Genomic DNA, 16,536 nt, shown 5'->3' with positions numbered 1-16,536 from the left:
CTATGGATAATGAAAAAGTTTATGACCAAGCAGGTGATAGAGAGGATTATGGGAGCTTAAATAGATAATTTTGATTACATGAAATTAAAAAAATCTTTTGTAAAACCAAAATTAATGCATCCAAAATTAGGAAGAAATCAGCAAATGGGAGGAAAATTTATAGCAAGTTCCTTGATAAAGGCCTCATTTCTCAAATATATAGGGAACTGACACAAATTTATAGAAATAAGAGCCAATCTGTAATTTTAAAATGGCCAAAAGAAATGAAGAGGCAGTTTGCAGAAGAAAAAATCAAAGCTATCAATAGTCACACAAAAATACTCTAAACCACTACTAATTAGAGAAATGCAAGTTATACCTATGAAAATACCTTCACATGCCTATCAGATAGGCTAACATGACAGAAAAGGAAAATGACAATTGTTTGAGATGCTATAGAAAAATTGGGACACTAATGTAATGTTGATGGAAAAGTGAATTAGTCCAACACTTCTTGAGGACAATTTGGAACTATGTCGAAAGGACTATACAACTGTATATATCCTTTGACCCAGAAATACCCCAATGGGTCTTTATAACCCTATGGGGTCTTTATACCAAGCAATCAAAAAAAGGGAAAGGTAGCTTATTTATACAAATATCTTTAGAGCAGCTCCTTTTAGGTGTCAATACATAGGAGATCAAGGGTATTCCCATCAATCGAAGAATACAGAACAAGTTGTGGTATATGATTGTGATGGAATGCTATTGTTCTATAAGAAATGATAAGCAGGATGGTTTCAGAAAATCTGGTAAGATTTACATGAACTGTTGACAAATGCGGAGAACTTTGTATACAGTAACAGCAACATCAACTGTGAAAGACTTAGATATTCTGATCAAGGAAATGATCCAAGACTATTCCAGAGTATCCATGATGAAAAATGCCAAACAGGTTTAGAGCAAAAACTGATGACTTCTGTATACAGATTGAATCATCCTTTTAATTTGACTTTCTTTTTAAAACATATTTTTGTTTGTGTTTTCTTTTGTAACATGTTTAACATGGTAGTATGTTTTTCATGACTCCACATATATAATTAAAATGCTTGCTTTTTTAATGAGGTGGAAGGGGCAGGAAGGAGGTAAAGAATTTAGAATTGAATGAAAAAAAAAGATTGCTATTTTATGTGTTATTCAGACATATTTAATTTAATAAAGAAAAATAAGAAGTGGGTTATCCAAGTATAAGTCAGTATGAAAATTTGGTAAATACACAGATGACAGAAGCCATTATTTTGCTATTCACAGGAAAAACAACAACAACAACATGTAGACAAATACAAATAGCTCCTTTTTAATATAGTCTGTTTTTGTTACTCTCCTTGCATTATACCCCATTGTGACTTAATCACATTTTAAATAGAGGCTCATTTGCTGAGCATCTCCATGCCTGTCTTTAAGCTTCTCTTGCATCACAAAAAAGTCAGCATGATAAAATCCAATTGCTTCCCATAAAATGACACACTGGGTAATTGCTACACAATCAAGCTGTTACAGTGCTACAGTTTTATGCCCTATACTGCTGTGTACAATATCTGATAGTACTAGACCTGTCGTCACTTTAGAATTATGCAGTTTTTCTGTTGAAATGCTCCATCCTTGGACTTAATTACACTGTCATGCATTACACACAAGCCCAGAAAACAATACAGTCAAAGTGGCAGCTAGTAATTTTCAGATTAAGTGCCTCATATAGCATCTTCTATTCAATGATGCTATAAGTATTATTTTTAAGGATTTTGGTGCTAGGAAATCATTCCCTCACTTGGAAATCTTGATCATATATGTGAAGATATTGCTTAGTTTATATTATGCCAAAGTATGTTGAAGACATGAAATTTGGTAGGGAGAACAGTGTAGATCTAAACTAATTTGCTCTAAAACACGGTAAATGTCTTAATGTAAACTATTTTATGGTGGTTTCACCAAAAATAGTATGCAAAATTGAGGTTTATAATCAGATTGTAACTTTCCCAATTCAATTATACAAAGAGTTCTTTATGGAATCATTCAAGAAAATACAATTACAACATGCAGATAAAGTGTTTCACATATTTTAAAAGCTATATTTATATGACTATCCAGAATTGAAAAGCATATGCTTCCCTCAGGAAAAGAAAACAAAAAGAAAAACAAAAACAAAACAGTAATTTAGCTATGCAACTGAAGCTAAGCAGCAGCATGACTTGTTTTGATAATTTTAATTATTTAATAATTTTCATAAATTATTTTATAATTTCATCAAGCATAAATAAAAGGACATGTGAATATAATCCTAATACATTAAGTAAATGGAATTGATTTGACTGATTGACAAAGTTCAATAATTCCATATTCATCATTGAGCATTGGATCTAAATTAGAGAGGAATGAATATATATATATATATATATATATATATATATATATATAAACCTTCTTCCAAATAATATGAGGACTGAAAAAAAATACATATTTTCCTTACCCCTACTCATTTTCTTTTTTGGTAATCTCTTTCTTTGCTTAATTTAGGAAGTATCTAAAAATATAGAACATCTAAATATTGTTATTTCCTCTTTTCATTAATAATCATTACAGGAGGAGCATGCAGTGATTCTATCATTTTTATTACATTTTTCCTCCCAATCTTTACACAAAGTCTTATTGAAATGACATTTTCAATGAAAATGAAGCAACTTGGACTTAAACTCTAAAGAAAAAAATTGATTTCAGGATGAAATAAAAAGTCTTTCCAAATATATTCAATGATAATAGATGTTATTATAAAAGTTAAGTGTATAACATCTTTCAGGAATAATGGTTTCTCCAAAATACAGATGTTTGGTACATGGAATACTGGTTATTTTAAATTAGGATGAAAACATATATCTTTCATTTAAAAGAAATTGCTCTTGATGTGAGTTTTTCTGCTCTGAACATCAACAATATTTGCTATTTTGTGTTTTATATAACTAGTACTTCAGAATTTAAAGTTTGAAGTAATATCAGCTGAATAGCAAATTATATTTTGTGTTCTATGTCACCATAATTACAGTTTTCAAGACAAATATCATGAAACTCTAGCTTAATTATTTCCATGTTTTGGAAGATTATATATTTTTAAATTAAAAGATTAGGTTCAAGTGAAGGTTGGAGAATTATCACTTTGACAAACAGAAATATTGATATGATAAATTCCAGAGATATATTAATAAAAAATGAGGTACAAGTATTCAGCAAATAAATCCTAAATAGATTCCAAACACTAGTACAAATGATGGCATAGTAATGTAAATAAGTAGTATGCAATTTAAATAAAACACATTTAAAACAAAATTAAATACTGTATGAAGCAGGATGCTAATATTAGATTTCTATCTTTCCTCTCTTAATAAATCACATTCTCATTGAAGAGTTATTCATTAGACAATTATATAAATGGAAGCCATGTAATATCTGGCAAATATCTTGAACCAAGCCAAAAAAGAAAAAGAAAAGAATCATGAGATGAGAATTAATCTACTTTAGGAAATGGATGCTTATATGAGTTCCTATGCCTCAGAAGAAAGATTGTGGTGGACAGACTGCAGCCATACTAAATGAATGTAAATTTGGGGACCCAGACAAATTATATACCGAAGAAATGTGCAGCTATGATTTTTTTAAAGCAAAACAAAACATTGCTTGTAACCTGTGAGAAATCATGGAAAATGGGAAAGATTTCACAAAATATTAGATTAGTAAATATCTTAACTTTTCAAAAATGATTTTTAAAGTGTAGATTTTGCAAACCATCAATCTTTAGCGAAGTTCAGGAATATCAGCTTGGAAAAGTATCTAACCTAAGTTCAACAAGTATAAATCCCAGAACGAATTCCTTATTGTTGGAAGGATAAATTTAAAGATACAAGAGATAAAGTGTATATGGATTTTGACAAAGCAATTAATATTTATTTTCATGTCTTTTATAGAGGATAGAAAAATGTGGGAGAAAAAATTAGATTGTTAGGTAGCTTCAAAGCTAAATGAATAGTCATACACAATGGTTGTTCATTAATTCATCATTGATAATTTGGGTTATCCTCTCTGTCTATTCCCCATAATAATATACAGCCTTAAACCCAGAATATAAAGTTTACTGTACCCCACTTCTCTTACCCTCACACTTCAGCAAAAAAAAAAAATAATCACTAAACCAAGGCTCATGAGACATAAATTATAATTTTAGTTTTGTCACCAATTAACTATATAATTTAGTTCACCAAATATTTATTAATCATCTCCTATGTGCCAGGTGAGTTCAGAGCCCTCAATAAAGAAAGTTTTTGGAAGAGTTTATGGCTCTACTCCCTAAGTCTTTAGTCATAGGAGAGAGGTAAGTGAAGGAACCTATAAGGTTTTGAGTACCAAAAATGGAGTTGATCTGGATGGTGACAAGATTTCAGGTCATCACTTTATCCTAGAGGCAGAATAATGCTCATGAAGTCAAAACCAAACAAAGCCACTGATAGAAAAGTGAAATTAACTGAAAAATTCAGATAATCTCTTTGGCCTTCAATTTATTTTCCTTAAAATGGGGAAGTTGTACCAGATGTCTCTGAAGGTACTTTATAGCTATAACATTCATTTAAACACTGTGGGCTATAAATTCTTCAATGGTGAGAGGCTTATAATCAGTCAGTAAACAAATATTTATTATTTACTATATTTTTCTTACCATAGGGCATAAAAAAGGAGAGAAAACCAAAACATAATATTATTCTCAACTTCAAGGGACTCATATTTTAAGGGAGAGGGATAAACATGGAAATATCTATGTACTTTGAAAACATATTTAGTGTAGATAGAAGGTAAAGAACAAGAGAAGGTAATGGGGTCTAAGAGTGGGAAATAGGAAAGGCTTATCATAGAAGTTGATATTTGACCTGAGTATTGAAGGATGCCTGGGAAAGTAAAAGAAAAGTGAGATTGAAGAATATTCCAAGCATGGCAAACAGCTAGCACAAAGGCATAGAACATAGAGGAAGCATGTCTTGTGCACAATGAATAGTCTAGTGTTTTTGGTTCATAGCGTACATAGAGGGGAGTAAAGTGTAAAAAGACTGGAAAGGTTGGGGGGAGGAGGGGGACAAAGGGACAAGTTGTGAGGGATGCCAGAGAACTTTCTATATAATACTAGAGATGTCACTGGGACTGTGGGGTTTACTATGGAAAGATAATGATATGCTTGGCCCTATGCTTTAGGAAGAGCACATTTGCAACTTAGTTTAGCATAGATTGGTGTGGAAAGAGATTTGAGGGTGGGAGACAAATTAAGATGTTTTTTGCAAATAGCCCAAGTAAGAGGTGACAAGTGTCTGTACCAGGAAGGTGGCTATATGAAAGGACATAAAAGTAGAAAATATATTGCATATGCGGGATGAGTATGAAAGTGGAATACATGTAATGAGTTCGTCAATATAGAGGAAATGAAAAAAAAAGCAAGATGAGTCTATATGGGATTCTCAGTTTGATGATACATACTGTGTGTGTGTGTGTGTGTGTGTGTGTGTGTGTGTGTGTGTGTGTGTGTGTGTATTTAAATCAGACTCCTTTTTTTTGGCTGAATTGTTAATTAAAGTTTATGCCTATCCAATCTATGAATTGTTCCTTAAAACACAAGCACCAACAACAGCAAAGAAAAGTCAACAAAAAAGTCCTTTGTTCAACTCCTTAATGGATTCCACCTGGAATACAGTGCCAGCTCTTTAAAGGAAATGATTACAAGCAGATGTCTACTAAAACCATTATACTCTTAGAATGTTAGAGTTATAATAGATTTCAGAACACCTAGTTTACATTCCTCCTTTTTTACAGATAAAAAACAATCTTCAAAAAATATAATTTGTAAGCCCTAAGGCAAGATTCCCAAATGATATAAATTAGAATTTGTTAACCTATGAAATTAACAGAAAAAGATATCCAGCAGGAAAAAAAAAAATCTTTTCTGCATCCCCTGTAATTCCAAGGCAATTAGATACCAGCAACAATTTCTACCCTACCTTATATACTACAAATTTACTCAGGGATCCAGCATATCCTGATTAAGGGGGGGGGGCGGGGAATGGCCATTATTTCAGTGGTTCTCCAAGAGAAGTACAAAGACCTTGGTTTGCCTCAAGGATCTATACATTAATCTGTACTCATCAACATGTATAATATGAAAATATTTAAAATTTTACTTCTGGAAAGAACTGGTATTTTTCATAAAATGCAGATATTTGAAATATGATACAGTTACCATAGAATAGGTAGTGTGTCATTTCATTAAAGTAATCCATAGAAAAAAAAGATTTTAAAACCACTGTTTTATCTGAATCCTAGTAAACATTTATTTGCTTCTGCTATTACATACCACTTACTAGTCATATCTTCGAATTACCATTGAGAAAAATTTTAGATTTTAAAAATATCACTTTATATTTATAATTAGGTAATACAAAGCTCCCACTTGGCTTCCATATATTGCACTCAAAGACTGGTATTTAAGCATGATTGAATAACAAGTCTAAAACATTGCAAACATGATCTTTTAAAGAGCAATAAATATATTTTTATCTGTAAAATTCCTTATTTTATTTTATTTTTTACTTAAGTGCACAATATGACTAGCTCTCGGGGCAGTGATTTATTATGTCTTAAAAAAACAATCTTCCCTATGACATATCAAAATAAAAATAGAGTAAAATCTCTATCACAATTTAAACCATCTGTAAATAAAAAATGCTTTCTGAAATCTGCATTATAACATGAGTTTTAATACTAGAATTCGTTTATTTTTATATGAGATATAAACATTGCTCTCTACACTTACCAGGTGATTTTATGCCACTTCACTGAACACAGGCTGTAATATATTTGGGCTTCTTATTGCTTGAGTAGAAAGTGCTCATCATTATCTATTATTTTATGTTTATAATATAGAAAAAATGAAAACAGTTTTCAAGTGGCATACATCACACTGTTGTAGTGGTTGATTTCCTCAAGATGGTCTTCTGTGGTTTAGGTGCAGTGGGTGGAGGCACAGTTGCAGGTCTGAGAGGGGGAAAACTGTTACTGTGGCTTATTCCTAACCCTCCATTTTCTAGAGGAAAAGGAGGGAGAGGTGGTGGTGGGGGTGGGAGAGGAGGGCACTGGTGAAGAAGCTTTCCAGGCATGTGGAGGTGTTCACTGTGGATGTGGACCTCTCGGTTTTTTATGTTATACCGGACATCACAATCAGGACAATACCCATGGTATTGCACCTTTTCGCTAAACCGTACCCGTTCCCGTGTTCCTGCTTGGGGACACCTGTCCTTCTCAGGTCTGTGCATCAGAGGCTGCATCTGCACCTTGTCCAAGTTACTACTAGGTATACAGCAGATGTCCCCATTTGGAATTTTGTTTGATGCTCCAGGTAAAGCTCCATTTCGGAGAAGCGTGCCATTCGTTTTTACAGGATTGATGGTAGGCACAGGCCTGTGAGGATCATCACACTTCACAGGTGTCAATCTCGGAGGAGGGGGTGGAGGGTTAGGTTTTCTCAGGACTGTGAGGATAGCAGAAGGGTGGACTGGTGGCTTGATAAGTGGTGCATTGGAATGCACTTTGATCTTCTCTAAGCTGGATGCTGTTGTGCTGCTGGAGCTGCTGTTCAGTGTGTCAGTTTTGGAGCTGTCTGTCATCTCATCCTCCAGCTGTAGATCAGAGGTCAGTGTGTCAATCTGGTCAACCACCTGCATGAAAACAAGAAGGCAAAAAATATGAAGAATAGCCAAAGAGAAAATTGGAACAATTTAGGCTTCCCATGCTGGGTTCTCTCCACAGCATCATTTTGAACAAGTGATAAATACTAGCTATTCATTGATTTATAAAATGACTGCTGTAATCAACAATAAAGCAACAAACATCTGTTATATGGTAATTATGTTCAAGACATTGTCCTAGTCACTGGGCCAGACAAAAATGAAATACTTCCTGTTCCCAAAGAGCTAACAGTTTATTGGAAGAGACACTGTAAAATAAGTAACGACAGAATGTTAGAATAAATAAGGTTTGGGGAAACTAGGTGGCACAGTGGATAAAGCACTGGCCCTGGATTCAAGAGGACCTGTGTTCAACTCCAGCCTTGACATTTACTAGCTGTGTGACTTTGTGCAAGTCACTTCACCCTCATTGCCCCACAAAAAAATATAGATAGATAGATAGACAGAAGAATGAATGAATGAATGAATGAATGAATGAATGAATGAATGAATGAAGCTTGGTAACATTACAATTCTGTTCCTGACCTAACAATTTAGAAATGGAAAAGGGAAAGGTGGAAAATGATCACTACAGAGTTTGGAAAACTCCCCGCTTGAAGTGCTTTTGTAAAAATTGATCTAAATCGACTGTTTACTTAAAAGGAAATAAGTTGTCCTAAAGTGAAACTATTAAATGGCATTAAGAAAATGGGTCTCCAGGGGCAGCTACATGGCACAGTACATAAAGCACCAACCCTGGATTCAGGAGGACCTGAGTTCAAATCTGACCTCAGACACTTGACACTTAGTACTTGTGTGACTCTGGGCAAGTCACTTAACCCTTATTGCACCCCACCAAAAAAAGTTTTCAGAACATTAAATATAAATTAATAAAATGAAGATAGCAACTTGTCCTAGGACCAGCTCTATTTAAACTTCATAGAAAAAAATTAGAAGTTGAATAGCAACAAGAACAACAATAATCATTACTCAAAATCAAATCAATTTTTGATGATATGAGAGAATGTCCCATAGCAGAGTACAGTAATGGCAGCAAAGGAGATTTATAGTGAGGACTTTATATGCCTCTAGGAATGTCTAGCATACCTGAAGCAATGGATAATTGGGCAATAATACATGAATGAATGAGTCAGCATCCTGATCAATATAATGCATCTACATGTTTAAAAAGTCAAAGAAATGGGTAGCTAGGTGGGTCAGTGGATAAAGCACTGGCCTTAGATTCAGGAGAACCTGAGTTCAAATGCAGCCTCAGACACTTGACACCAGCTATGTGACCTTGGGTAAGTCACTTAACCCTCATTGCCCCACAAAAATTTAAAAAATTTTTAAATGTCAAAGAAATAGAAGAGATGGTATAATGTTACAGGGTGGCTATCATTGGAACCATTATGGTTCATAACAAGGAGGACTGCAGACCAAACTGTACTCCCATATGTTCTAAAACCACAACAAGGCAAGACAGACTGGAACAAATGAGAAATAATAATACCTACCTTCTAGAAATACTTCACTGCCTGCATCACTGACTGCAAAGGCAGTCAAATCATGAGCATGCTTGAAATGTACTGAAAATATGAATTTTTTCATTAAGCGTGAGAATTGTGTAGATAAAATAAAGTTGGATGCATCTTACCAGTAGTTAACAAAAGTTTTATTTTGTTTTTTGTGAATAATAGTCTCAGCTCCAAGTCAAACAAGAGCATACTGAAGAACAGTTCAGAGTAATTACAAGAATTAATTCCATTTCTAAACCAAGATTAGATGAAATAAGACTTGAAACAGAGAAATTTTAAACTCTGGAGATGAAAAGGCTGAAGCACATGAGGACATTAAAATCTTCTCAACATAAAATTCACATATTCTACAAAATAATGACATGGACAACAAAATAATAATAAGGTCTCAAACAAGTTTGAAGAGTCTATATATAATTAAACATGAATTTCAAATAATTATTTTTTAGTTTGATGGCATGAATTCAACAAGTTGGATCACTATACCAAAATATAATAGAAAAATGTCATTTGCTAAAAATAATCATTAATAATTTCATTCTCCTATAATATTTTACATGAAGTATTAAAAAAAGTATTTCAGGACATGCTTGTAGCACTATATAGGGTAGTTTTATCATGGTAAGAACCAGAGGAAATATGAAGCAATTAAAATAATATTCCTAAGGACATGTGTCAACCATCATCATGATAGGAATAGCTTGAGAAAATTATTAAAGACCTAAACAAAGACATTGGAGGATTAAATCAGTATCTAGAATATTATGCAAATTACTTGGAAAAAAGTAAAATAACTAAACATATTAACATGTCATTAATCTTAGAACTTCTGGCATCTTTATTTTTTTACATTTAATGTCCTTATTTTGCTAGAATAATTTATTTTACATGATTTTCTATTGAATTCATAAGATTTTTAACCATTTAAAATTCATAATTATGCAAATTACTTTTGATGAGGGTTACTTTTTTTCTGAATCTAGACTTGATTTGAATCTAGCTCATTTTTTCAGAGAAGTTTGACTCAGGTGAGTTTCTAAGCCACTTATGCATGTAGATGTCCATCTCTTAGATAAATTTCTTAAGCTTTTGTCATGTTGTCATGCTGGAAAGATGTTTGTGGTATTCCTTTTCAACTTTGAAAGTTTCTATAATCCCAGAAAAAAAAAAATGTGTCCATCAGTTAATCAACATTTTTATCAGAGTTCATTATCTTAATGGAGACAGTTCCAGGCAGACTGGAAACAAAAGAAAATTCAAAAAACATTTGGGGGGGGGGGTGTATAGTTTACAGTGTAATGTACATCTTACAAATTTAGACGGAGTTCTAACAATGGTTTTGCTACAAAATTGAATGAAAAAAGTTTCAATAGTAATATTTACATTTTTCTAATATTTCTTTGACCCTGGTGAACATTTTCTTTATCACAGCATTTATGTTTTTAATTTTAAAAAATTATTCTTTTTTAAAATTATTCTTTGAACTTCAGGAAACCTGCATGAGAAAGGAATCAATAATATCCACTTCAGATGCCAAGTGTATCTGAAGACCTTTGGTTGCTTTCTGAGTATTAATTAAGCTCTTTTGTCTCTAAAATTTTAGTAACTGGAATTTACTGTTTTATCCATACTATCCTTTGTGCTTTGTGTGGATGAACTTCTTTCATTCTGAACTTGAATGATCTTAGAACACGATTTGCTGATAGCAATAGCTACTGCAAAATTTCTAATAGCTGTTGATGTGTGCTTTGTAAAGGCTACAACTTTTGTATGATTTCATGGACTAATACAAATTCCTTCAAAATGATAATTAGGAAATAAAAACAACCTTAAAAGAGCCATGATTTAGCTGTTTGACCCTGAGCAAGTCACCTAACCCTCATTGCCCTGCTCCCCCCCCCCAAAAAAAAGAGCCATGATGTGTATATGTGTCATGAAATCCAGCACTCAACTGACAGAGGACTAGTTAAAGGTAGAAAAAAGTTACTCAGTTGTTGTTGTTGTTGTTGTTGTTTTCTCATTTGGTGAAGTCAACCTCATGTCAGTAGAAGCACACCCATATGGCCACAGTTGCACAAAATGAAACTATATAAAAATCATTGCTTCTGTCAAGTAATTTGCATACTACAAGTAGCTGATATAGTAGAAATCTGGAATGTCTTATCTTCTATTAAAGAAAACAACAGAAAGAACAATGGAGAATGTTGATATAAGTAATGGAAGCATCCTAAAAAATGAAAATTCAATATGATTTTAAAATTATTACTACAAAGACTTGATAAGGAAAGAAATTAAAGGAAAGGAAAAAAAAACAAAGGAGGTTATATTTATGATGAGGAAATTCAACCAAACAAAAATGAATTCAAGTTGTATCAAACACAACCAGAAAGTTTTCTATGCTGTTAACACACACACACACACACACACACACACACACACACACACACACAAGATCAAAGTGTTACTTCAAGGAAGATGACTGAAATTTGCTGACCTCTCAGCAAAACTGCACTTCATTGCATTCTAAACCTTGAATCTAAATTACTGGACAGAACTATAATATTAGCTTGGTAGTAACCTTTCACTTAGTTATTTAAGTACTTAAATGAATCAAATCACTGTATTATTGGGTTTTTGTTATATTTTGAAAAAAAGATATTCTAAAAACGTAATGAGCTGTCCAAAAATACATAAAATTGTTTCATTACATTTTTTTGCCAAATGATTTACATTTATTTGAGAAAAATATCATAATGATTCATAATATACAAGATGAATGTAAACATTTTAGAATGCATGCCTGCTTCTTGGTATACATTAAAATGCAGTCAACTCTCAGGGTTCTTTGTTGGGTTTATTTTTATTTTTTTAATGTTTAGAATTTTATTTTTTCCAAATTACATGTAAAAACAAATACTGACATTCATTTATTTTAAACTTTGTGTTCCAACTTCTCTTCCTCACTCCCCCTCTATCTCACCCCCCAAGCACTACATGAGTAGTCAGGCAAAACATCTCCACATTAGCCAGTTAGTGAAAGAAAACCGACAAAAATAAAACTTCAGATTAAGGAATTATTTTTAAAAATATGCTTCAATCTGTTTTCAGATACCATCAGTACTTTCTCTGTAGAAGGATTGCAATTTTCATAAGACGTTCAGAGCTATCTTGGATCTTTGCACTGCTGAAAATAACCAAGTCATTCATAGCAGATCATCTTACACTATTGCTGTTATTTTGTATACAGTACATTTCACTCTGCATCAATTCATGTAGATTTTTCCAGATTTTTCTGCTAGCATCCTGCACATTATTTCTTATTTTGCTTCCGATCAAGTAACCAAGAAAAAACAAATTATGTTTCAATCTGTATTCAAATACCATCAGTACCATCAGTTCTCTCTCTGTAGATGGATTGCATTTTTCATAAAACATTCAGAATTATCTTGGATCATTGCATTGCTGAAAATAACGGAGTCATTCACAGAAGAACATCTCACAATATTACTGTTATTTTGTATGCATTAGATTTCACTTTGCAGCACTTCATGCAAGTCCCTCCAGGTCTTTCTGATAGTATCCTGCTCATGATTTTTTTATACTAAACTACATTCACATAGCACTTTAAAGAGAGATTTCCTTACAATGAACCCATAAGGTTGATTATTGAAACAACAGTAATAGATGACTTTTATATAGTACCTTAAACTGGACAAAGAATTTTCTTCACCATAGCCCAGCATAATAAGTACCATACATTTTACCATCATCATCATCAATCAACCATCAATCAAGCATCATCCACAAATCCTCATTATCTGAAGGGAGTCCTCATCATTGTCAATCAATTCTCCTTCTTTCAGTCCTCATCATCACTAATCAGTTCTCATCATCAATCAATCATCATCAATCCATCAATCAACCCATCATCAATCAATCAATCATCATCATCTTACATCACTCTTGACTCTGCCACGAAATAAATTTCACAATTACTATTGTTAACTGTTTCCCTCCATCCTATTCCCTTCCCATGATATTTACTCTATTCTCTATTTTCTATCTTCTTTTACCCTATCCCTCCTTAATAATGTTTTTTCTTCTGAGTGCCCCCTCCCCAGCTCTGTACTCCCTTCTTTCACCCCTCCCTCCTTATCCCCTTTCCCTCCTACTTTCCTGCATTGTTAGATAGATTACTCCACTCCATTGAGTGTGTATGTTATTCCCTCCTCCTATCCAGAACTACTATCCAATTAAGAAACATGTGATGGTTAGCTATTGGCCCCCAAGATCATTCTCCCTCTTTTTTCATAGAGTTCAGTACTGATTCTCAGAGTCTTTCTCTCAACCCAACACCTATTCTGATATGTGTGTGGGGGGGTGGGGGTGGGGGAGCTGGCACCTGCGGTTCAATATAGACACAGATGCTTCCTATTTGGAATCACAGTTCTTCAATCATGTCATTTACCATGACAAGTCTAGTCCACCCCTCAACTTTAGCCTGTAGTCTACATTAATTGTATAGCACAGCAATGGTCACTATTTTAATCTGTCACCCAGAAGTATTATACTGCCATGATCAAGAATTCTTAAATTTATTTATCCAAATATAACCTCCTATTATTTAATATCTTCATATGCTTCATTCTTTCTGATCCCAATTCTCACTCTCACTGTTACCTCCAGTCCCTCCATTCCTGGGGGAATCCTTCAACATCCATCCTGCTCTGGCTTCACTTCCTGAGTTTAACCCTGTCATTAATCACTTCAGGCTTACTATCGTCTTCCCTCAAATCCCCTATCCTTTTCTCTTATTTTTTTTTACATAAAAGTATTTTATTATTTTCCAGTTACAAGTAGAGATAGTTTTCAACATTTGTTTTTATAAGATTTCTAGTTTCAAATTTTTCTCCCTCCTCTCCCTTACCCCTCCCCACCACAGCAAGCTATCTGATATAGGTCATATATGTACAATTACATTAAACATATTTCTACATTAGTCCTGCCATGAAAAAAGAATCAGAGCAAAAAGGAAAAACCTCAAAAAAGAAAAACAAAAAAATACAAATAGTATGGTTCAATCTGCATCTAGATTTCATAGTTCTTTTTTTTTCTGGATTTGGAGAGCATTTTCCATCATGAGTCCTTTGGAATTATCTTGGACCATTGTATTGCTGAGAAGAGTCAAGTCTATCACAGTTGATCAGCACACATGTTGTTGATACTGTGTTCAATATTCTCCTGGTTCTGCTCATCTCACTCAGCATCAATTAATGTAAGTCCTTCCAGGTTTCTCTGAAATCCACCTGCTCATCGTTTCTTACAGCACAATAGTATTCCATTACATTCATATACCACAACTTGTTCAGCCATTCCCCAATTGATGGGGATCCCCTCAATTTCTAATTCCTTGCCACCACAAAAAAGCACCTATAAATATTTTTGTACATGTGGGTCGTTTTTCCCTTTTTTATGATATCTTTGGGAAAAAAGACCTAAAAGTGGTATTGCTGGGTCAAAGGGTAAGCACAGCTTTATAGCCCTTTGGGCATAATTCCAAATTGCTCTCCAGAATGGTGGAATCATTTCACAGCTGCACCAACAATGCATTAGTGTTCCAATTTTTCCACAGCTTCTCCAACATTTATTATTTCCATTTTTTGTTATATTAGCCAATCTCATAGGTGTAAGGAGGTACCTCAGAGTTGTTTTAGTTTGCATTTCTCTAATCAATAGTGATTTAGAGCATTTTTTTCACATGGCAAAAGATAGTTTTGATTTCTTCATGTGACTGTCAAAGCGACCATCCAATTGGCTGGGGGTTGTGAGGGGTTTTATGGGATTGGGGAGGAGAATTCACCATTCTAGCTGGAAGCTGGAAGGTGACAGGAGTGGGGCTGTGTATTCTCATCTGATTCCTGGGAGGTGGTATTTTTTTCAGGTTATATAATTTCCTTTTCCTAATTTTATTTCCTTTCTCTTGATACTATTGATCCTGTTTGTGTATTTTTTTTTTTAAGTTTGTTCTTGTTAAAATAAAACCTGTTCTGTTTTGAGGGAGGCTGCCAGTCTCCTTCCTTGCCCCAATATTGTGGTGAGCCTCTTAGTTAACACTTCCCAATTAAAAATTGGTCCCCACAGTGGCAAGGCAATCTTTTTACTCTCTTTTGTACTCCTACAGTGGCTAAACTTGTTTCCTACTCCTACACTAAACACTTGCCTTACCCTTTCAAGAGAATATCTCTTACATATACATATTTCCTGAAATAAAAGACATATGTTAGGGACTCTCACCTCTGCTCTATTCTACAAAAGATCAGAAAACTAAAAATAGGATAATAGAGGTCATCCAGCCCAACCTTCTAATTTAACAGATGAGGAAGTCACAGCACAGGAAACAAATTAATTTTCTAAGGTCATAGATGTATTGACTCAAAGGTGAGACATGAACCCATTCCTCTCACTACAGAGTCAATATTCATTCACTGTGTCCTCATCCTAAGAAACCCTTGACATAATCTACCATTCTTTCCTCTACTGAAGTTTTTGATAAAAAGACTAACCTGAACTGAGGAACCCCTGTACTTTCGTTCTATATCTCATTCTGTTGTATAACCTCCAGCAAATTGATTCTACAATGAATCCCTTTCTCTAATCTTCAACTTCTCTTTATCTACTAATTCATGATTTAATGATCAGTTCCTTATACTTGAAAAAAAAAAAAAGCCCTCATTGGTCATATTATTTTCTTAAGTATCATACGCTATCCTTTTTTTTTTTTTTTTTTGCAGGGCAATGAGGGTTAAGTGACTTGCCCAGAGTCACACAGCTAGTGTCAAGTGTCTGAGGCTGGATTTGAACTCACATCCTCCTCAACCCAGGGCCGATGCTTTATTCACTGTGCCGCCTAGCTGCCCCCCATACACTATCCTTTCTTTAACAATCTCCTACTAGAAAATAAAACAAAAATTAAAAAAAAAATGTCTACATTCACTGATTTTATTTCTCTCTCACTCATTTCTCATCCCTTTTGCAATCTGATATACATTATCACCAACTGAAACTCCTCTTTCCAAAGTTACAAAGTATCTCTTAATTGACAAATCTGATGGTCATTTCTAAAATCTTAGGTTTCTTGAATCATCTGTAGTTTTTAGAACTGTTGGCCAAATTCTCCTCCTTTGATGCTCTTTCCTCTTTATGATTTTGTTATA

The 16,536-nt window shown here is 33.7% G+C and overlaps 1 protein-coding gene across 2 annotated transcripts in view; it reads right to left on the bottom strand.

Moving 5' to 3' along the window:
• The window catches only part of PRR16 (proline rich 16), a 328,705-nt gene that overhangs the window by 139,123 nt on the left and 173,046 nt on the right, over positions 1–16,536 (bottom strand). For both annotated transcript variants that reach the window (XM_043977018.1, XM_043977026.1), the window contains one exon: positions 6,875–7,775. In XM_043977018.1, the coding sequence (XP_043832953.1) occupies positions 7,017–7,775 (759 nt within the window). In that variant the 3' untranslated portion in view covers positions 6,875–7,016. The remainder of the gene's footprint in view (positions 1–6,874; positions 7,776–16,536) is intronic.

The sequence above is a fragment of the Dromiciops gliroides genome, chromosome 1 (assembly GCF_019393635.1).
Source record: "Dromiciops gliroides isolate mDroGli1 chromosome 1, mDroGli1.pri, whole genome shotgun sequence".
Taxonomy (NCBI): domain Eukaryota; kingdom Metazoa; phylum Chordata; class Mammalia; order Microbiotheria; family Microbiotheriidae; genus Dromiciops; species Dromiciops gliroides.
The sequence above is the reverse complement of the archived record's forward strand: the minus strand, read 5'-3'. Positions and strand labels throughout refer to the sequence as shown.